Source organism: Melopsittacus undulatus, chromosome 5 (assembly GCF_012275295.1).
Source record: "Melopsittacus undulatus isolate bMelUnd1 chromosome 5, bMelUnd1.mat.Z, whole genome shotgun sequence".
Classification (NCBI taxonomy): domain Eukaryota; kingdom Metazoa; phylum Chordata; class Aves; order Psittaciformes; family Psittaculidae; genus Melopsittacus; species Melopsittacus undulatus.
The window spans coordinates 36765048-36788498 of record NC_047531.1 but is presented as its reverse complement, the minus strand read 5'-3'; the positions used below and the strand labels follow the sequence as shown (position 1 = coordinate 36788498).

At 59.1% G+C, this 23451-nt stretch overlaps 2 protein-coding genes across 2 annotated transcripts in view; one reads left to right on the top strand and one right to left on the bottom strand.

The window, feature by feature from the left end:
• Positions 1-4348: 4348 nt before the first annotated feature.
• SND1 (staphylococcal nuclease and tudor domain containing 1) overlaps positions 4349-23451 on the bottom strand; it is a 99238-nt gene continuing 80135 nt past the window's right edge. Inside the window, 9 exon segments of the mRNA XM_034062762.1 lie at positions 4349-4768; positions 5385-5429; positions 5548-5751; positions 5835-5948; positions 6523-6592; positions 6701-6824; positions 7068-7209; positions 7617-7805; positions 23160-23269. Coding sequence (XP_033918653.1) covers positions 4703-4768; positions 5385-5429; positions 5548-5751; positions 5835-5948; positions 6523-6592; positions 6701-6824; positions 7068-7209; positions 7617-7805; positions 23160-23269 — 1064 coding nt within the window. The 3' untranslated portion in view covers positions 4349-4702.
• Positions 11906-13943, top strand: LRRC4 (leucine rich repeat containing 4). The gene has a single exon (XM_034062763.1). It carries the CDS (start codon positions 11940-11942, stop codon positions 13941-13943), a length of 2004 nt encoding a protein of 667 aa, XP_033918654.1. The 5' UTR covers positions 11906-11939.

Sequence of the window (23451 nt, the reverse complement as noted above, 5' to 3'; positions counted from 1 at the left end):
ATCCTGCAGCTCCATCTTCATCCCATCATCACCTCCACCCCACAGTCACCTCCATCCCGTGCTCATGGTGTGCTGTGGCCATGTCTCCATCACACGGCCCCATCTCCATCCCGTGGTCACCTCCATCTGCCCCATGGCCATGTCCCCATCCCACAGGGTGACAGTGCAGGTGACGCCTTACAGCACCCGTCCCCATGTCTCCATGGGTGGCAGCACTGGGGTGGGTGACGGGGTCCCCATCACCCCAAAACCTCCCCAGGCGGTCTGGGGGGGATGGAGGGGACATCACTGGGATGGGTCTGAGACCTCCCTACGTCACCACGAGGCTCACAGAAGGGTTTTGGGGTCCAAAACCCCAAACCCATGACCCTCCCCATGCCCACTGTGGTGCTGAATGGAGCCTGGTGGAGGGAGACCCCAGGGACAGAGGGGAGAGGGAGGGGGGATACAAACGGGGTGCAGGGGGGACACAAGGGGGTCCCCATGCAAGATGGAAAGGGGAGTGCGGTGTGGGGTGCTCAGGGGGGATGTGGGGTGGTGTGGGGCAGGTATGGGAGGCCCCAGTGAGGTGGGGGGGGGGCCTTGAGGGTGACAGCCGGGGTCCCGGGGTGCTGGGGTGCTGCAGAGGGGGGGGACCGGGGTCCCGGGGTGCTGGGGTGCGGGCTGTGTCTGGGGCACTGGGGTACTGGGGGGGTCCGGGGTCCCGGAAGATGGGGCGGGAGTCGTGGGGTCCCCGATGCTGGGAGAGGGGGTGTGGAGGCAGCGGGGTGCTGGGGAGGGTTTGTGGGTCCGGGTCACCCTGGGGTGCTGCGGGGGGGTGGGTGGGGTGGGCACGGAGGGTCCCGAGGTGCTGCAGGGGTGCTCCCTGGGTGCTATGGGGAGGAGGTGCCCCAGGGTGTGCGGGCTCCCTGGGGTGCAATGGGCAGATATCGGGGTGTCCCCCCCCTGCTCAGTGCCCGGGCCCCGTGGGGTGGGGGGGGGTCCTGGTCCCGGGGGGGGTGTCAGGGGGATCCCGGTGTGTGCCCCCTCCCCCCCGATGTCCTACCTGCGGCTGCCGCTGCGATGGGGGGGGGGCGGCCACGGAGCGGGGGGGCCCCGGCGCGCGGCAGTTGACCCGCATTGACGTCACTGCGTCATCAGGGTTCCCCTGGAAACACGCGAGAGCTAAAAATAGACCAAAGGCGGGGGGGGAACAGGGTGGGAGGAGCATGGGGGGGGGAGAGGTTGTTCTATCCCTGCCCCCCCTTCGGGGTCTGCGGCTATTCTGGGGACAAAGGGACAAACATGGGGAAGAGACAACCCCCCCCCATGGGGACACCTCCCCACAGGGGATAACGACACGGGGGGCACGGATATGGGGGGGGGAATGGACACAGTGCAGGGGTAACGACACGGGGGGGGCACCCACCCAGGGGACACGGGGACGGGGGGGCACCCCCAGTGTCCGTGTGTCCCCCCCCCCGAACACTCGTGTACCCCTTGCGGGGGGGGTGATGCCCCCCGGGACAGCGGGGCAGGGGGCACAGGGACCCGGGGAAGGCTGCGCTGGCAGAGACACGCCCCAACCGGGGAAGGCCACGCCCCACCTCTGGCCACGCCCCCACAGCGGCTCCTGTCCTCCCATCCTCCTCCGCGCACTCGGGGCAGAGGGAAGGACACGGGGGGACACGGACACGGACACGGACACGGACACGGACACACACACTACACACACACACGTGCACACACATGTACACACACACACATGTGCACACACATGGACACACACACGTGTACACACACTGCACACACACACGTGTGCACACGTGTACACACGTGTACACACACGTACACACACGTACACACACATGTACGCTCACTGCACACACACGTGTACACACACTGCACACACACACGTGTACACAAACTGCACACACACACATGTACACACACTGCACACACACGTACACACACTGCACACACACGTACACACTGCACATACACATGTACACACACTGCACACATGTACACACTGCACATACGCACATGTGCACACACTGCACACACACTGTGCACACATGCACACACAGAGATACACACACGTGTGCACGCATGCACTTTGCATGAGCACACATGCACACACACTGCTAATTATGGGGCTGTGCTGGGATGGGTTGTGCTGTGGTAAAGCTGTACTGGGACAGAGCTGTACTGGGATAGAACTGTATTGGGATAGAAGACTACTGGGCTAGAACTGTATTGGGATAGAACTGTACTGGGATGAAGCTGTACTGGGATGAAGCTGTACTGGGATAGAGTACTGGAATAGAGCTGTACTGGGATAGAGCTGTACTGGAATAGAGCTGTACAGGGTTAGAGCTGTACTGGGATAGGGCTGTACTGGGATAGAACTCTACTGGGGTAGAACTGTATTGGGATGGAGCTCTACTGGGATAAAGCTGTACTGGGATAGAGCTGTACTGGGATGGAGCTGTATTGGGATAGAGCTGTACTGGGATGGACCTGTACTGAGATGGAGCTGTACTGGAATGGAGCTGTACTGGGATAGAGCTGTATTGGGATAGAACTCTACTGGGATAGAACTGTATTGGGATAGAGCTGTACTGGGATGGAACTGTACTGGGATGTGTTGTACCGGTACCGGCAGGTGTCGCCGTTTCCCTCTCCTGTCCCTCTCCCTGCGCACCGCCCAGCACCTCCCAGTTCCGCCCAGTCCCGCCCAGCATAGCCACAAGCCGGCCCCCTGCCCTCCGGCAGATCACGCTGGTGCCCAGTGGGATGTAAGTGGGGAGCACTCGGGTCCCCTAACTGGGGACACTAGTGCCACTGGAGACATTGGATCCCGTGCCATAGAGTTCTCTGGTGTCCCCCTCTAGTGACAGTGGTGACACGGCAGGACCCAAGGGACAGTCTCAGGTCCCTCAGCCACGCCACAGTTGGGATCCCTGCACCTCCTGTTTGGGACACCCCCCCCGTGTGTTCCTGTACGTGTGTCCCCCCGGACACCCTTACGGTGTCACCCGCGGTGTCCCCGTGGTGCCCGTGTTCCCTCTCGTGCCCTTGGCACCGATGAGAGCGGCTCACGGCTCATCCCAGCTCCAGTGACGGGCCAAGGTCAAGGGCCGGAGAGGAACAGACACAGGAAAGACCTCCAGGGGCGATCAAAGACCCCAAGAGCCCCCCAGATATGGACAGAGACCATCAGGAATCCCGCATTGAGGCCTCCAGGGACCCTCAAAATCCACCACCCAGTGATGGACATGGAGCTGCTGGGGTGGGAGCAGCTACCCATGTCCCAGGACTCACCCCCCAGCCCTTCCTTTAATGCCAGTGCTGGCTGGTGCTAATCATTGTCCCCAGTGCCAGCGCTCCCAGCTCCTATGAGATCAATCTCAATTAGTGCAGAGCTATAATTAACACCCAGGACTAAAGATGGCCAGAGGGGACAGGGACCTGCCCCCAACACCCCCATCATGACCATCGATCACCAGCAATTGGGACACTGGGGATGGTGGCAGCACCACCACGGGTGGCAGTGACCAGTGGCCCCGTAAGTGGCACTGATGGTGGCCCTGCAGGGACTGGGACCAGCAGCACTGAGGTGACTAGGATGGGCTTGGGGTGGGGTGGGTGAGGGCACCTCGGGGTGCAGGGAGCACTCCCTTGTCCCCAGCTCTGGGTCAGGGTGATGGCTGAGTGATGTTTGGGTGCAGGGCTGGGGTCCAGGGTGGGCACCAGGGTTGAGGTCCATAATGGGTACTTGGGGCTCAGATTCAGGTCCATGGCTGGGGTCTGGAGTTGAGATCCAGGTCTAGAGGCCACATTTGGGACCCAGGGTTGAGGTTCAAGGTCAGGAGCCACACTTAGGACCCAGGCTTGGGCCCTGGGGTGAAAGTCCCTCACTGGGACCCAGATTTGGAGGTCGGGGTTGAGGTTCTGCAGTTGGGGTCCATCGCTGGAGCTGGGGTTTGACATCCAGGTCTAGGGGCCATGACTGGGACCAAGGCTTGAGGCTTGATGTCAGGGGCCACATTTAGGACTCAGGGCTGGGATCCATGGCTGGGACCAGAGGTCGAAGGCTGAGGTTTAACAAACCGTTTTGGGACCCATCCTGAAGGTCCCCAGTTGCCCCCCAGGTTTGGGGTCCAGCTTTGGGTTGCAGGTTCAAGCTCCATGGGTGGGACCTGGGGTTCCAGGAAAGCCTTGGACCAGACCCTGCACCATCTCCTCCCCCTCCCCACAGCAGGACACGGTTGGGACCCTTGGACTGCCCCGCTATGGAGGACCCTCCTTCCCAGTGGTCCCAGCTTGGAGATGGGATGAACTTGGGGGACACCAGCACGGAGAAGACGCTTGACTACGTTTATTGGGCCTCTGAAGCTTTAAATACAGGCCGGGGCGAGGAGGGGGGGCAGGACTGAGAGGTCACGTTCAGCTGTTGTGGGGCCCAAGATGGGAGGGTGGGGGGGCGGGGGACACCCCCAATCCCAACATTCCCAGGGCATGGAGCTGTGGCCACCACCTTGGCTGCCCCGGCCCCCAGGGCGATGGGATGGGACAAGGGGATGGATGGATGGATGGATGGATGGATGGATGGATGGAAGGATGGAGGGGTGATGGAGGGGTGGGTGGATGGAGGGGTGGATGGAGGGGGATGTTGGTATGGGGGAGCTGGGGGGCTGCAGCCCCCCTGGAGCATCCCTCAGCGGCTGTAGCCGAACTCATCTGCATCATCTGCGCGGAAATCTCCGTAGCGCCAGAGGTTGAGCTGCAAGAGAGGGGATGGGATGGGACCATGGCCAGAGGAACCCCTGGAGACAGGGGTGCCACATCCAGCATCATTGCAGAGATGGGGTTTGCATCCAGCATCTCCTTGGACATGGGGTACCACATCCAGGATCTCCCTGGAGATGGGGCATCTGCAGCCAGCATCTCTCTAAGGTTGTGGGTACCACATCCAGAGCAGCCTGGAGAAGGGGGCTACACCCAGTGGCATCCCTGGAGATAGGGGTACCACATCCAGCATCTCCTCAGAAATGGGGCACCACATCCAGGATCTCCTTTGAGATGTAGGTACCACATCCAGGATCACCCCAGAGATGGGGGACTGCATTCAGCATCTCCCTCGAAATGGAAATACCACATCCAGGACCTCCCTGGAGATGGGGGTACCACATCCAGGATCTGCTGGAGATATGGGTACCGCATCAAGCACCACACCAAAGAAAGATGGTAGCACCGCATCCAGCATCTTCTGGAGATGCGGGTAACACAATTAATGATCACCACAAAGGCACTGGTACCACATCCAACATCTCCCCTTGAGTTGGGGGGCACCACCCCAACACCCCAACACAAGGCCCCCCTCTCACCCCCTAACTCACCCGGGCGCTTTTGGCCGTCTCCTGTGCGTTCAGGTATTCAGTGATCTGTGGGGACACAGGAGCAGGGGGTGAACCCACACCCTGGCAGGGTTTGGTGCCCCCCAAAGCTTTCTGACCACCCATGGCCACAGTGGGGACCCTCCTCGAGCCCTCCATCACCTACCACTTTCTGGAACTGCTTCTCCTTGCGCACCTCGACCATGACCAGCCCCTCCTTGACCAGCCCCAGCCCCACGTCACTCTTGGAGTCAGCGAACTGGAGGGTGACGTGGGGACAGCCGGGCCCCATGTGCTCCACGTTGAGCAGGCACTGGGTGTTCTGGATGTCCCTGACCACGCTGTCCACCGCGTCCGCCCGGGCGTCATCCTGTGGGGCATCGGGCATCAGGCCCCGAGGTGCCACCGGGGACCTGGAGCCCATCAGCACCACCCAGACCCCCCCAAACTCACGTCCTGGGGCACCTGGATGAAGGCGAACTTGTACTCGGTGGCTTGTGCCGGAAGCACGCGGGTGCTGAAGGCAGGGGGAAGCGCGGCCAAGCGGGTGGCGGGCAGCGTCTCCTTCTGAGGAGGGACAGGAGGGAATGGGGAACCCATGGGTGCTGGGGCACAGCGATGGGATCCCCGGTGCTGGGGGTGGGAGACTACTCGAGGGTGATGGGTACCCGGGGATGGGATCTGCAGTGTTGGGGCTGGAAGAGCAGCCAAGGGTGATGGGCATCTCTTGATGGGCATCAAGGGGTGGGACTGGGAGGGCACCCAAGGGTGCTGGGCACTTCATGAGGGGCTTCCAGACATGGTTTTGAGAGGGCACTCAAGGTGCTGGGCTCCCAAAGTTAATATCCCCAGTGCCCAAAGGTGCTGTCCATCTGATGATGGGCATTCAGGGGTATGGTTGTGAAGGCACCCAAGGGTGCTGGGTACTCTCATTCCAGGGTTGGAAGAACGCCCAAGGATGCGGGACACCCTGTAATGGGATCCCAGTGCCAGGGTTGGGAGGGCACCTGAGGGTGCTGGACACCTTCAGCCAGGCTGAGGGTCACAGCCAGCCCCCCTCCAACACATCTGGAGCTGGGGTGCCCTACTTGTGACCGCAGGGTGCCCCCCACCCCCAGCCCCTATCACACCGAGCACTCACGTTGCCATAGTCAATGTAGAAGATGTGGACTTTGGCAGCTGACTCCACCTTTTCCACCCGGGCCCGGTACCTGGATGGGATGGGGATGGGATGGGGATGGTGTCATCCCACAACCAGCCCTCGGCATGGGGCAATCACACCCCATGCTGGGGCTGGGGGGACCAGGACCTCTCCTCACCATTCTCCATCCACAAACTTGGCAATGCAGAAGTCACCCCGACGGGGAGCATAGGAGCCCTCCACGGGCGGGTGGTTGCCCACCTCCGTGCGCATGTTCTCCATCAGCTTCTCCAGTTGGGCACCTGTGGGTTGGGGACCTCATCCAGCACCCGCTCTGCCCACCCCCAGGGCTGGGGGGCCAGGGGTGCACCCCTCGCCCCAACCCATGTCAAGTGGGGTCCATGTGGAGGGCCTGGGGTTGGGGTTCAGGGTTGGGGTTCAGGGTTGGGAGCCAGGGTTGAGAGGTGGAGGCCTCAGTGCAGGGCTGAGGTTCATGGTCAGGGGCAGTGCAGGGGGTGATGGGGACCCCAGCGCCCTGCCCGTACCCGTCTCCACGTCCTGCACATAGAAGTGGAGGTCGTCCGTGATCTCGGTCACGAACACGGGTTTGTAGTTGGCTGTGCGCTCCTTCTCCTCCAGCACCGGCACCACCTCCTCCACCGGAGCCTCCTCGTAGTGGGACCACACCTGGCATTGGGGACACACACGGTGGCTGGGGACACCATGGGCACGGCTGATGCTACTGGCAACGGGAACATGGACGTGGTGGCACCCGGGATCCCGTGTGCCAATGGTGCGGACAACTCTTGGCATGGGGTAAGGATGTCTCACGGGGCAGGGGACATCTCTTGGGGTAAAGACATTCCTTGGGGTGAGGACAACTCTTGAGGGGGGACAACCCTTAGGGTCACAATATCTCTTGGTATGGAGACATCCCTTGGGGTGAGCACAACCCTTGGGGTGGGAATGTCCTTGTGGTGCAGACATCTTTTGGCACGGTGTCATCGAGTGGCATGGGGACATCCATTGGGGTGGGAATGTCTCTTGTTGTGGGGACACCCCTGGTGCTGGTGACAGCCCTGCCCCACGCTCACCTTCTCCTTCTTCTGCTTGGCAGCCTCCTCCGCGGCCAGCAGCGCCTTGTAGTAGGGGCTGCGCTCGGCGGTGAAGTGCACCTTGGAGAGCGCGTGCTCCACCAGCGCCACCGACAGGTTCAGCCCCTCCGTGTGCAGCCACCCGATGAAGTTCCCGGCCTTGTCCATGCTCTCCACCTCCACCTCCACCTGCGGGAGGCCAAGGGGCACCCTCAGCGCTGGCCGGGACCCGGCCACCACCTGTCCCCACCGGCCTTCAGCCCCACGCGCTCCTCTTCATCATGGAGGCTCCACCCCATGTCGGTGATGGATACAACGGGGATTGACAGGTGCTGGGTGCATGTCTGGCCAAAAGCCACCCTCCATCAGCACCCATGTCTGATCCATGGCACGTCAGTTCCAGATGTGCTCCATCAGCACCCATGTCTGATCCATGGCACCCAGAGGTGTTCCAGGGCAGCTGGCTCCGATCCATCAGCACCCGGGTGTGATTCATGAGCCACCCAGACTGGCTCCATCAGCACCCAGCTCTGCTCCTGGGCACACAGCTTCGATCCACCAGCACTCAGATGTGCTCCATCAGCCCAGATGTGCTCCATAAGAGCACCCAGATGTGTTCCTAGGCACCCAGCTGAGGGCAGGAGCACCTCAGCCTCTGTGTCTGGAGCTCCCTGCCTGTGCTGGGCAGCACTGGGAAGCACTGGGAGCACTGCGCCGCACTGGGAGCACTGGGAACATCAGGTAGCACTGGGTAGCACTGGGAACACTGGGAGCACTGAGTTGCACTGGTAACACTGGGTAGCACTGGGAGTGCTGGGCAGGACCCAGGATCGAAGGCATGACCAAGGGCCATGGTGGCTCTTGTCTCTGCCTGTGCCATGTCCTGGTCCTGTGGCTCTGCACCAGAAAGGGTTGGAGGCCACCTGCCCCCCTGGCACAGTGAAGGTTCAAACCAGTGAGCAAACTGGGGTGCAGCCCAGAGAGTGAACCAGTGCGTAAATGGGAGCGCACAAGCCAGAGACCAAACTGGAGTGTGCAACCTAGTGAGCACAAACTGGAGTGCCCCTGTGCACCCGAGCACCCCCATTCAACCTGGGGGCCTACAGCCCCCCCCAGTGCTTCAGAGGTGGGCAGGCAGGAGACACAGGCAGGAGATGCTGTACAGGCAGAGGATGAAGGCAGGAAATGCAGGCAGGAGATGCTGTACAGGCAGGTGATGCTGTGCAGGCAGGAGATGGCATGCGGACAGTAGATAGCCATACAGGCAGGAGATGCTGTACAGGCAGGTGATGCTGTGCAGGCAGGAGATGGCATGCGGACAGTAGATAGCCATACAGGCAGGAGATGCTGTACAGGCAGAGGATAAAAGCAGGAGATGCAGGCAGGAGATGCTGTGCAGGCAGTACATGCCATGCAAGCAGGAGATGCCGTGCAGGCAGGAGATGCAGGCAGGACATGCTGCAGCTGAAGCACCCAGACCCAGCCAAGCCCAGATCCCCAGTGGGTGACCCCTCTCCTGCCTCCCACGCCACAAGTGTCCCCTCATGAGGTCTGGGGCCAGGGGCTGCACTTGGGCCCACATAAAGCCCCTTGGAGAGCACCCATAGGTGCCCAAATGCGTGGACCAGCTCCCACCTGCACTGTTGGGGAGTCCCATCCCTGCTCTGGGAGGTCCCAGCCCCAATCCCAGGTGGGTCACAACCCACTCCTGGGGGGGTCTAAGCCCCACTTCTGAGGTACCCCCATTGTCTCCCTCTCCCCTCCCTCACTGCCAGCCGGGGGGGGGAGCACTCCCCCCAGCACCTCAGACTGCCCGCACCTTGCAGCACCCGTGGGACCAAAGAGGTTCATTAACTGCCCGGCGCTAGTCACCCACCGCACAGCGCCTGGGGGAGGATGGCCAAAGCAGCGACGAACCCCCCCCCCCCCCCAGCCCGCCCATACATCAATACCCACATGCTCATCACCGCAACATCGTGCCCATGGCAGAGCTGTCCCCCCCCCTCCCCATTTATTGTCCCCTCCATCAGTGTCCCAGCTTGCATCAGGTCTCAGCCTTGAGCCCGGTGGAAAAGGAGGGTCCAGGGATGGCGAGGTTGGGGTGTCAGGGATCGAGGGAGGATTCAAGGATTGGGGGGGAGTTTGCCATGGATGGAGCCGCGTGTCCAGGTCCCCCCCACCCCCCATCACCTTAAAGCTGCCGGCTCCGTGCCGTCCATCGGTCCATCGGTCCCTGTGTCCGGGGGGGGGTCAGGGCCACCGGGCTCGGTTGGGTGGGCAGCAGGAGGAGGAGGGAGGAGGAAGCCCATCATCCCGCATCATCCTCCATCCAGAGTGGAAAATAGCTCCCACCCGCCGCACCGGCTGCACCGGGGCCGGTCGGGGCCCCCTCCGGAACGTTGTGGGGGGGTGGGGGGTGGTGGGAGGGGGGGGTCCCGGTAGATGCGGGGTAAGGGGGGGGTGTCGTCCATCGGTGCTTGCGGAGCATCCCCCGCCGCTCCCGGGCTCCCGGCGCGATGCGTCAGCAGCCGCGTTGCCGTTGAAGGACAAAAGGATGAGCCAGCCGCCTGCGCGGCTCCCGCCCGCACCGAGCCCCGCACCGAGCCCCGCACCGAGCCCGGCACCGACACCGGCACCGAGCCCCGCACCGAGCCCCGCACCGAGCCCGGCATCGAGCTCTGCACCGAGCCCCGCACCCAGCTCCGCACCGGGAACCGCACCGAGCCCCGCACCGAGACCGGCATCGAGACCGGCAGCGAGCCCCCCACTGAACCCGGCACCGGGCCCCGCACCGACACCGGCACCAGGCACAGCACCGGGCACCGCATCGAGCCCCGCATCGAGCCCGGCACCGAACCCGGCCCCCAGCCCCACACCGGGCCCCGCAGTCACCAGCACCGGAGCACGATGCCCGCCGGCCCCGGGGCCGCCGCCGCCGCCCCGCCCGGGAGAACCGGAGCCAGCGGCCACTGAGCGCGGATGCGGGAAGGAACCGCGACGGGAACCGGAACGGGAACAACAGGAACGGGAACGGGACCCCCCAGCCGGAGACGCCGCAAAGCACCCGCGACAGGAGCCCCCCCCCTCCGCACCCCCCATCCCGGAGCGACCCCCCCCGCCGCCGGTGACCGCGCTCCTGCCCCTCCGCCGGGGGCCGGCAGCGACCGGAGCCTCCGGTTTTGTACCGGCCTGAGCGTTTATCGTCATTTTTAATCCCTTTTTCTCCCCCATTTGGATCGCTCGGGGCTTATTTTAGTTTGAGCTTTGGTCCGAGTTCTATTTTTATTCTTTATTTTTAGCCTTTATTTTAAGCCTTTATTTTTATTGTGATCGAATCCTTTGGCTTGGTTTGATTTTCATTTTTATCTCGTCCTTTATTTTATTTTTTATTTAATTTTTATTTTTTATTCCTTATTTTAGATTTTATTTTTATTATTTTTTCTATTTCTCTTTTTATTTTAATCGTTCCTTTTCCAGTTTTATTCCTTATTTTCCTTTTCCTTTTTTATTTTTAACCTTTTCTTTCATTTTTCTATATTTCTATTTTTTCTTTTCTTTTGCCTCTTTTTATTTTTATTTTTTCATTTTTTGTTAGTTTATTTTTCTTTCAGTCTTTATTTTTCCTTTAAATTTTTATTTATATTTTTATTTTCATTTTTATTTTTATTTTCATTTCTGTTTTTTTATTTTTTATTCTCTTCTTATTTTTATATTTTTCTTTTCGTTTTCCATTTTCATTTTCCATTTTTCCCCCTTTCCCATTCTCATTTTCACATTTCATTCTCCTTTTCTCCTCTCCCCTATTTTCATTCCTCTCCCCATTCCCCGCTCCTTTCCCGATCCCCCTTCCCTCCCCCTTCCCCCCTGCTTCCTCTCCCCGTCTCCCCCTTTTCTCCCCCGTTCTCACCCCCCTCTCCGTTCCCATTCCCGTCCCCATGCCGGGCCCCCGGGGGCCGCGGGCAGGGCTCCGGGGCGGCGGGTGCGGGGCGCGGGCCGCGCCGGGGGGGTGCCGGGCCCCCGCTTAGCCGGGCCGCCCCCCCCACAGCCTCCAGGAGCCATTTTGTGTCCCCCCCCGTCCCGGATCCCCTTTTCCCAGGTAGGTCGGGCTGGGAGGGGGCTCGCCAGGGCCCCCCCCGCCCCTCACGCAGCATTTTTAGACCCTTTTTGGGGGCTAAACCCGCGGTTTTTCACCCCTTTTTCTCTCCCCCCCCCCCCATCCATCCATCCATCCAGCCGGGCCGGGAGCAGGGGGGGGCCCTGAGCCACTTCTTCCTTAGGACGCCGCCATCCCCAGACGATGGTGAATGATGAACGTGCCACACCATGAAGCTCTTGTGGCAGGTAACTGTGCACCATCACCACCACCACCACCGCCACCGCCGCTGCCGTGCCTGGAGAGCTGCCCTCGTCTCCTACTTGACGGTGCACGCCTGGATCCTCTACGTAGCCGTTGCCACCGCCGCCGCCTCCCCTGGAGCCCCCGCTTGCCCCTCGGTTTGCTCCTGCAGTAACCAGTTGAGCAAAGTGGTGTGCACCCGGCGCGGCTTGGCCGAGGTGCCCCCCGGCATCCCCTCCAACACCCGGTACCTCAACCTGATGGAGAACAACATCCAGATGATCCAGGCGGACACGTTCCGCCACCTGCATCACCTGGAGGTCCTGCAGTTGGGCAGGAACGCCATCCGGCAGATCGAGGTTGGGGCTTTCAACGGGTTGGCCAGTCTCAATACCTTGGAGCTCTTTGACAACTGGTTGACTGTCATCCCCAGCGGGGCCTTCGAGTACCTGTCCAAGCTGAGGGAGCTGTGGTTGAGGAACAACCCCATCGAGAGCATCCCCTCGTACGCCTTCAACCGGGTGCCCTCCCTCATGCGCCTGGACCTGGGTGAGCTCAAGAAGCTGGAGTACATCTCCGAGGGGGCTTTCGAGGGCTTGTACAACCTCAAGTACCTAAACCTGGGGATGTGCAACATCAAGGATATGCCCAACCTGACACCCTTGGTGGGGCTGGAGGAGCTGGAGATGTCGGGCAATAACTTCCCCGAGATCAAACCGGGCTCCTTCCATGGACTCAAGTCCCTCAAAAAGCTCTGGATTATGAACTCGCAGATCAACCTGATCGAGCGCAACGCCTTCGACGACCTGACGGCGCTGGTGGAGCTCAACCTGGCCCACAACAACCTCTCCTCCCTGCCCCACGACCTCTTCGCCCCCCTGCGGTACCTGGTGGAGCTTCACCTTCACCACAACCCTTGGGACTGCGACTGCGACATCCTCTGGCTGTCGTGGTGGTTGAGGGAGTACATCCCCACCAACTCGACGTGCTGTGGGCGCTGCCATGCCCCGCTCCACATGCGGGGCCGGTTCCTGGTGGAGGTGGACCAAACCTCCTTCCAGTGCTCAGCGCCCTTCATCATGGACGCGCCCATGGACCTCAACATCTCCGAGGGGCGGGTGGCCGAGCTCAAGTGCCGAACTCCTTCCATGTCCTCCGTTAGGTGGTTGCTGCCTAACGGGACAGTGCTGAGCCACGCGTCCAACCACCCGCGGATCTCTGTCCTCAACGACGGCACCTTGAACTTCTCCCACGTGCTGCTGACGGACACCGGGGTTTACACCTGCATGGTGACCAACGTGGCGGGGAACTCCAATGCCTCGGCCTACCTCAACGTGAGCACGGCCGAGCTCAACACCTCCAACTACAGCTTCTTCACCACCGTCACGGTGGAGACCACCGAGATCTCCCCGGAGGACATCTCCCCTAAGTTCACCAAGCCCGTCCCCACCACGTCAACGGGTTACCAACCGGCGTACACCACCACCACCACCGTCCTGGTGCAGACCACGCGCCCGCCCAAGCAGGTGGCCATCCCCACCGCCGACGCGGGCGACAAGACGCAGACCAGCTTGGACGAGGTGATGAAGACCACCAAGATCATCATTGGCTGCTTCGTGGCGGTGACGCTCTTGGCCGCGGCCATGCTCATCGTCTTCTACAAGCTCCGCAAGCGGCACCAGCAGCGCAGCACCGTGTCGGCCGCGCGCACCGTGGAGATCATCCAGGTAGACGAGGACATCCCGGCCGCCACCACTGCCACCACCGCCACCATGGTGACCACCACCACTGCCGGCGTTGCAGGTGAGGGGGCCGTGGTGCTGCCCGCTGTTCATGACCACATGAACTACAACACCTACAAAGCACCGCACGGGGCCCATTGGACCGAGAACAACTTGGGCAACTCCTTGCACCCCCCCGGGAGCACCCTTATGGAACCCTATATCATCCAAACCCACCCCAAGGACAAAGTCCAGGAGACCCAGATATGACTTTTTAGTTCTTTGGGCCTTTTTTGGGTTGAGCTTCCTCCCACCCCTCCTCTTTTTCCTCCTCCTCCTCCCCCATCACAAACGCAATAGGATGCACAAACCCCCCCCTAAAAGACCCCCCCAAATGAAGAACCCCCCAAATCTAGAAGGTGACTCTTGTACAGAGCTGGGGGAGAGACTTTTCTTTTCTTGTACATGCTTCTATCCGAAATCCATGGGCTGAGAAGAGCAGCAGATATTAAAATCACCCCCCCACCCCCCCCCCAAATCACAGTTTCTAACTCCAAGAGAAAAGGTGGAGGAAAGAATTCCCATTATCCAGGAAGAAGTGGGGGATAGGAGCCTGCTGGGGTGGGATTGGGTTGGAATGGGGGTGTTGGGGATGAAAAGTGGGGATGCAGCAGGAACCCCCCCCCCTGCAATGTGCTGGGATGGTGGTTGGAGGTTGTGCCAAAATCTTCCACATGCAATAAAGGAATTCCTTGGGGGGGCGGGGTGTTGGGCTATCTGGGGGGGGTTGGGGGTATTTTGGGGTTGGTGGGCATTTTTGGGGGGGGTTGGCCATCTGCAATGTATTAAAGCAAAAAATGACCCCAAAAAGGGGGCTCCCCACCCCCCAATTCAAGTGTGTGGGTGCATGGGGGGGGTGTCTGATGGGTGCCCCCCCGAATTCACCCCGTTGCACCAGTATAAGGCCACCGGCACTGGCATCGGCACAGGGCTAAAGCTCCTGGGGGGGCCGGGGGGGCCCCCATTGGGAGACCTGACGTATGATTGTAGACACCTCCCACAACACAATTTTGGCCTCATTTTAGGGGACCCCCCCAAAACTCCTTCCTTGTTTGGGGGGGGGATGAGATTGGGGACCCCCCTCCGTGGGCTGCTTATGGAATGAAGGGGGGGATCCAGGAGGAATTAAGGGCTTGGGGGGGTCGGGGGGGACTCAATGTGGCTAATGGGGGGGTGGCCACCAGCATCGGAGGTGGCTACTGGGGGGGTCCCAGCGGGGACGGCAAGTGCCTCGTGGGGGTCCTGAAGGGCTGGGGGGGTGTTTTGGGGGGGGTCACGGCAATGGGGCCCCCCCTGGCCGCTCAACTATTGGAATTAACTTTAATTTCTTATTTTAGCTTTAAAATGAATTATCAGATGGGAATTAAATAATGGGGTGGGGGGGTGAGGGGGGGCTGCGTGGGGAGGGGGGGTTAAACAGAAGTTATATCTATATCTATATCTATATAAAGGCCGGAATGATGGGATTGTATCCTGAACTGAGGAAAAACCACGACAAATCCGTCCAAAAACCAAGTGTATTTTTGTATTTTAATAAATATTGTTCACTCTTTGTACCTGCCGTTGTCCCCGAGGGGTTAAAACTGGGGGGGGGAAGGGTGGATGTTGGGACCCCCCCCATCCCTGCCAAAAGGGGGGGTTGTGCCATATGGATTAAAACACTTCCCCACAAAGCAGTCCCAAACAGGGAGGAAGTGATGCTGGAAACTGGTACCCCCACTGGTACCCAAAGGGACCCCCAGCATCACCCAGTTAAGGGCTGGTGTCATGTGTGTCCCTCCCCCACAGAAACAAAGGTGCAAAGGGGGTGCCCAGGGTCATTATCCCATGGATTACAGCTGGGAAATGGGAATTTGTTGTGGAAGGAGGGAGGAGGGAGCCAGGAATGAATCAGGTGGTAGCACAGGGGAGTGGGAAGGTGATGGGATGGAGGGGACCCTGGCAGTGTGGTGGGGACATGGGACATCATGTGTGGGGACACGGAGTGCTCTGGGTGATGGAGATAGGGATATTGGGTGTCCTGGGTGCTGGTGATGAGGCCATGGGGTGCTCTGAGGGCTGACAGTGGAGATACTGAGTGCTCTGGGTGCTGGCAGCTGGGACATGGGGTGCTCTGGGTGCTGGGGATACTAGGTATCCTGGATGCTGATAATGGGGACATGGGGTGCCCTGGTGACAGGGACATGGGGTGCTCTGAGTACTGCTGGCGGAGATATTGGGTGCTCTTGGTGATGGGGACATGGGGTGCTCTGGGTGTGGGGATATTGCACGTCCTGGATGCTGGTGATGGGGACATGGGGTGTTCTGAATACTGGTGGTGCAGGTATTTGGTGCTCTGGGTGCTGGTGATGGGGATATTGGGTGCTTTGGGTGCTGGTGGTGTGGACATGGGGTGCTCTGGGTAACAGCAGTGGGAACATGGGATGTTTTCGGTGCTGGTGATGTGGACATTGCGGTGCTCTAGGCAATGCGGATGGAGATGTGGGGTGCTCTGGGTGCTGTGATGGGGAATCTGGGACCTGTGGGTGCCAGCAGCAGTGCCATGGGGTGCCTGGGTGCCAGTGGTGGATCCATGGGGACTCCTGGCTGTGAGGGGGACACGGGGACACCTGGGTGCTAGCAGTGGGGACATGGGGACCCCAGAGTGTGCAGGGACACAGGGGGCCCTGAGGGCCACTGTCAGGAATACTGGGTGCCCTGGGTGCTGGCAGCAGGGACAGGGGTGTCCCTGGGGGTGGCATTGCTGTAAGGAGGCTGCAGTGTGAGCAGGGAGGCTGCAGTGCAATGGGATGCAATGGGATCCAGTGAGATGCAGTGAGATGCGGTGGGATGTGATGGGATGCTTGGGATGTGGTGAGTGATGGGTATGGTGGAATGCAATGGGATGCTGTGGAATGTGATGGGATGCAGTGGGATCCAGCAGGATGTAATGGGATGCAATGGGATGTGTTTGGATGCGACTGGATGTGATGGGATGCAGTGGGTTGTAGTGGGATTCAGTGCATGCAGTGAGATGCAGTTAGATGCAGCGGGGTGCAGTGGCATGTGATGGGGTGCAAAGGAATGCAGTGGGATACAATGGGATGTAATAGGATGCAATGGGATGCAATGTAATGCAGTGGGATGCAGTGCATTCAGTGGGATATGTGGGATATGATGGGATTCAATGGGATGCAGGGGGATGTTACTGAATGTGGTGGGATGCAGTGGGATGTGGTGCTATGGGATGGAATGCAGTGGGTCTCGTGGGATGTGATAGGATGCAGTGAATGCAATCTGATGCAGCGAGATATAGTTGGATATGATAGGATGCATTGACTGTGACAGGATGTGTTGGGACATGGCGGGATGCAATGGGATTCAGTGGGATGGTATGGAATGCAGGGGAAGGCAGTGCGATGCCATGGGATGCAGTGGGATTGAATGGGATGCAGTGAGATGCGCTTGGATCAGTGGGACGCACTGGGACATGATGGGATGTGATGGGATGCAATGGGACATTATGGGATGCAGTAGGATGTAGTGGGAATGCGATGGGATGCAATGGGATGTAGTGGGAGGTGATAGGATGCGATGGGATGTGGTGGGGTACAGTGGGATGCAATGGGAGGATCATCATTGGCTCCTACCACTCCCCAGCCCCTCTCCATACCCCAGGGCTCCACAGTGGCACCAGAGGGGTCCCTTGTCTCAGTGTCACTGTGCAGCCATCCTGGTGCCAGGGGCTCCATGACACACCCTGACCTAGCATTCCCAGTCATGATCCCTATTGCTTCAGCTCCATGAGGTGCCAGTTGGTGCCGGTGGGTTTGGGATGCTCCCGGACAAGGGATGTTCATATCCCAGTGGAAGAACCGGGAATATCAAGTGTGAGTCACCAGAACGCAAACAAAAGTTCCCACTGAATTCCAGGCCTAAGGAATTCCAGTGGTTTTCCAGTAACCCAAAAGGACTGGGAAGCTCAAGCTGGGATTGGTGCAGTGGTTGCCACCACAGAGGGTTGCCAGGGTGCCAAGAGGTGCATAGGGAAGGCAACGATCTCCCGTTGCCAACCAGAGCTTGGGGACACCTTGGCCAACATGGGGACCCCGAAAGAGGAAGCCAAGATATGACCACGGCAGCCACCAACACTCCAACACCGTGCCGGGAACTATGGCACCATCCCTGCTCCGGGTGGGCAAACTGAGGCACAGTTCCTGGCAAAGGAAGGAGGCATCTCTCCCACCCAATGCATCCCGGTGCCATCCTGTGCCATGCTCCACACTCCTACTGTCCCCATCCCCAGGAGGGATGTAGGATGGACCCTTGGGTCATGGCAATGTGCTGGTGCCTGGATGCTCAGAGGATGCTCATGGGATGCTCATGGGTTGCTCAGGCGTTGTTAGGATGATGCTCATGGGATGCTCATGGGATGCTGGGGGGATGCTCATGGGATACTCAGGGAATACTTAGGGGTTTCTATGGGGATGCTCCTCACTCATAGGCTGCAGGCTGCCCCTGTCCCTCAGAGCAGCTCCTGCCTTTCCCAGCTCAGCACCGCGCTCCAGTGAAGCTGCTGATGCAGCAGCTGGAGCCTCTCACTAAACCATCACAGCAACACAGAGATGTGGGCTACAGGGCTGGAAAACCAGGAATCATCTGGGAATAACCCCCCTTGTGTGCTGCTCAGACCCCTGGAGTTACCCTCACATGGGGTGAAGTTGGGTCAAGCCCCACATGTATGGGGCAGATAGACAGGGACGTCACCATGAGCCCCACAGTGAGGATTTGGAGACAGAGACCCATCCACAACCCCTAGGCTCCCACTGGAGCCCTGATCCCCATTCTGGGATGCTCCACAGGCTCCTGCATCCCTATGGATGTGTGTCCCACTCTGGTGGGTGCTGGGTACCACTCCAAGCACTCATTAAGCCTCACCATCACCCAATTATAATGATGGTGTCACCAAGGCCCTGGAATAAATCCGGTATTGCAGGTAATGGAGTGTACATCCTGACTGGATTGGTCCTTCCTGACATGGTCCTTCCAAGAGAAGGAGCATGGAATAATTCCCATCCTCTTTCCAACCAGGAGGTCCCAGTGGCACGGGGATGCCTTGGACAAGGTGGTGACAGGCAGGCAGTGGCACTGAACTGGCCGAGTATTGCACCCCATGGTTTGCATGGGCATGGGGACATGGGGTGCTCTGGATGCTGGTGATGGGAATGTGGATGCTGGCAGCTGGATGCTGGCAGTGGAGATGTGGGACATTGGAATGTGGATGGTGCAGCATGGAACGGAATGGCATGGAACAAAATGGAATGGCATGCATGGAACGGCACAGCATGGCACAGCATGGAATGAAATGGGACAGCATAGTGTGGGATGCCATGGCACAGCACCGTATGGCATGGTATGGAAGGGAATGGCATAGCATGGCACAGAATGGAACAGCACAGCACAGTATGGCATGGCACTGCATGGCACAGAACATAGCAGCATGGCATAGCATGGTATAGAATGGAATGGCATAGCATGGAATGGTATGGAATGGAATGAAACAGAACGGCATGGCATGGCATGGAATAGAATGGAATGGAATGGCACAGAACTGCATGGCACGGGATGGAATGGCTGCAGCACAGGCAGTGGGAACAGCTCTGGCTGCACTGCTGCTGCCTGCATATTGCTGCAGTGCTGCAGCACCCAGGGATGGGGGGGCTGGAGCGGTCTGGGGGGGCTGCCAATAGGTTGGGGGGCTGCAGGGGGTCACAGGAGCTGGCAGGAGCTGGGGGGCTGGCAGGGGCCAGTGTGGGCAGTAGCGCACCCCCATCAGCCAGGGCACAGGGGACATTTGGGGACCAATTCCCAGTTACAGCACTGATGGGGGTGCAGGCAGGGAGGATGGGGGGGGCTGGAGCCGTGAGCCCCCCCCACCCCCCCCCCACTCTCCATAGAGCAGCCCCATGGCAGTGCTGCAGCCAGAGATGGATGGATGGAGGGATGGATGGATGGGGGATGTCCCCATCACCCAGTTGCCATGGAAACCAAAGGGAATTCCCTTCCGGAGAGCCTCAGCACCAAATCCCAGGATCCCCCTCCCCCTCCAGGCTGCAGGAAAGCAGCAGGGATGCAGATAGGGATATCATCCCCCTGCACCCCAAAACGGAGCTGCCCCCCCCTTGTATACCCCAAAATACAAAGCTACCATCCCCCTGCACCCCAAGACGAAGCTGACATCCCCTTGCACCCCAGTACAGTGATACCACCACCCATACCCCAATACAGAACTGCCACCCCACAGCACCCCAACACAGAGCTGCCACCCCCCTATTCAGCTGCCCCAGTCTCGGGCTTCTTGGCTGCTGTGCTGGAACCTGGGGGTTCCTCCTGCCCTGTTGTGAGCCCAGCACCATGTGTACCCACCCCGGCAGAGACAAGGATCTGGGGAATGTCCCTAAGGGCCACTTGGGTCCCAACCCCTTGCATGGACTTCCCCAGCCCAGCTGCACCCCAAAACACGGAGCCAGCACTGAGCAGCTGCGGCTTTGTTCGAGTTCCAATCGGAATTCCATGTGCATAGGGGCCAGATGGGGAGAAACAACTGAGGGGGATGATGTGGGAAGGAGGAAGGCATCCGGGAAGGAGGATGCCTGTGCCACGCTGTGCCATCCACGGCCGGTTTGTTGTCACCAAGGGGCTCAGGAGCCCCTGGGGACGGCCACAATGGCAGAGGTGGGCAGGAGGAGGATGAGGATGCACCACGGGATGTGCCAGGCCCTGGGAATCTCCAGGATGTGGTAAGAAAGCGCTGGGATGCGGGTCAGCACTTTGCAGCAGCCGCCTGTGTGTGCGAGATGCTGAGGAAGGAGGGATGGAGCTGCCACGTGCAGCGCTGCGGCCCCGTGTCCTCGTGTTCCTGTGTCCCTGCAGCCACCAGCGAGCAGTGCTCCGGGAGGGTGAAGGATCCTACTGGTCCTGACCCCCTCCAGCAGCATTGCCCTGCAGCTGCAGCACATCTGCATCCGTGCCCACATCTCTATCTGCAACCACAGCTGCATCCATGCCCACATCTGCATCTGTGCTCACAACTGCATCCGTGTCCACATCTGTATCTGCAACCACAGCTGCATCTGTGTTCACAACTGCATCTGCAGCACATCTGCATTTGCAGCCACATCTGCATCTGTGCCCACAAACATCTGCATCTGTGCCCACAACTGCATCCATCCACAGCTGCATCTGCATCCCTGCCCAAATCTATCCCTGCAACCATATCTACATCTATGTCCACATCTGCATCAGTGCCTATGTCTGCATCCACAGCCACATCTGCATCTGTTACCAGTTCCCCATCTGGGGTATCATTAGTTTCCATTCCCCTGGCACCCTGTCCCTGCCCTGGCTCCCCCATTCCCACCCCAGTTCTCCATTCCTTTTCCAGAGCCCCATTCCACCTGTTTCCCATTCCTGCTCCATGCATCTCCTGCACTTCTGCTGTATGATGCCCACATGTCCAGTGTGCACCTGCCCTGTGTTCACCCTGCATCTGCTCTGCAACCGCACACAGCCACTGTGCATCCACTCTGCATCTGCCCTGCATCCACTGTGCACCCTCTGAGCATCCACTGTGTATCTGCTGTGCAACAACCCCTCACAGTCACTGTGCATGCCCCCTGCATCTGCACTGCATCCATTGTGCATTTGCCCTGCATACACTGTGTATTCTCTGAGCATCTGCCACCCATCCACCCTGCATCCTCTGTGCATCTGTGACACATCCACCATGCCTCTGCCCTGCATTCGTTGTGCAACCACTGTGTATCTGCTGTGCGTCCACCCTGCATCTGCCTTCCAGTCACCATATGTCCACCATGCATCTGCTGTGCATCCTCTGCATCCACTGCACTTCTGCTGTGCAACCACCACATGTCCAGTGTACACTCACCCTGCATCTGCCGTGCATCCTCTATGTACCTGCTGTGCAACCCCACACACCCACCCGCATCCAGTGAGCATTCATCCTGCATCCACCATGCATCTCCCCTGCAACCATTGTGCATCTGCTGTGCTTCTGCTGTACAACCAAAACACCACACATCTGCTGTACATCTGCCCTGCATCCACTGCACATCCGCTGTGCATCCACCCTGCATCCATCATGTGTGCTCCATGCACCTACCATGGTTGCACCCCAACCCCTGGCAGACCCCCTGGGGTCCCTCCTCATCCTCAAGGCAGCCGCACCGCCTTCCCAGCTTCTGACTCCCCCACTCCCCCATGTTGCACCCCTGTATCCGCAGCATTGCTCCATGCGGATGCGGCCACAGAGCAGGAGATGTCCGGTGCAGCCCAGCCCAGCTCCCACTGCTGAGGCGGGTGTTTGGCATGGAGACGGGTCCCCAGTCAGTGCTCCCCAGTGCTCCCAGTGTTCCCCAGTGCCCTCAGTGCTCCCAGTGTTCCTGGTGTGGGACAGCCCCAGCCCCATTGCATTCAGAGCAGAGCACAGGGCTCAGCCTTGACACCAGAGAATAAGATAAAATAGATGTAACATAAAATAATAGTCATAAAATACACAGAATAGAATAAATCAAATAATAAATAGAATGGAATGGGATAGGACAGGATAGAGCAGAATAGAATAAACCAGAATAGAACAAAATAAAAATAATAAAGTAAAATTCACAAAAAATAGAAGAAAATAGTAAAATAATATAGTTTTTAATTTAAAAATTGAATGGAATAGAGTAAAATCTGATAGAACAGGAGTGAAATTTAAAAAAAAGATTAAAGTAAAAAGAATAAAATCAAGTGAAATAATTAAAAAAAAGAAAAATAAAATAATAAATAAAATAAAATGGAAAAAATGAATTAAATAAAATGAAACAGAATGAAAGAAACTAAAATGAAATCAAAAGAAATAAATCAAACCCCAATTAAATCAATCAGCTCTCCTGGCACGGGGCCCCACCGCTGCCGGGAGCAGCCACCGCTGCCCTTCCCTATATCTGCTCTCATCACAAACCCAGCACCGGGTGATGCTCCCGGTGTCACCACTGCCTGACACACTGTGTGTGACACCCGTGGGTGATACCTGCGGGGACACGGCTCTCCAGGCACAGACATTGGCACTGCAGCACAACCGCGACACCAACACCAGAGCCTCAGTGAGGAGAGCGCACCCACATCCAGCACCGGTATCACCGGAGGCTCCCCCAGCACCATGAGCCGGGTCCATGCGGCTTTTCCCTGTCACCACACACGGGCTGAGCCCAGGGACCAGGCACTGTCCTGGCCCTTTGCTGGCAGCCCCTTGGTGAGGTCCATGTCTCACCAGTGCCACCAGCCCCTCACCAGTGCTGCATCCCGGCCGCATTCCTACTGAGGTCCATGTCCCACCAGTGCCATCAGCCCCTCACCAGTGCCACATCCCGGCTGCATCCCTACCTCCCGCTGCAGCACCAGCTCCTTGGTGAAGTGTGTGGCCTCCTCGCTGAAGGGTTCCCCCTCCTGCACCAGCCCCGGCAGGTTCCTGGCTCCCCGTGGACACTCGATGCCTGCGGGAGGAAGAGGAGGGTGAGGTCATCAGTGGTCATGCGGAGGTGTCACTTCAAAGAGATGTGTCAGGGATGAGAGGGGACTGTGGAGCTCAGGTGGGACTCAAAACAGCTCCTGGGATGCTGGAGGGTCCCTGTGCTGGTGAGAGGGATGTGGACATGGCTGGGGAAGAGCCAGCAGG

Coding starts and splice junctions, on each gene's coding strand:
- LRRC4 (XM_034062763.1), top strand. CDS start 11,940: ATGAAGCTCTTGTGGCAGGTAACTGTGCACCATCACCACCACCACCAC.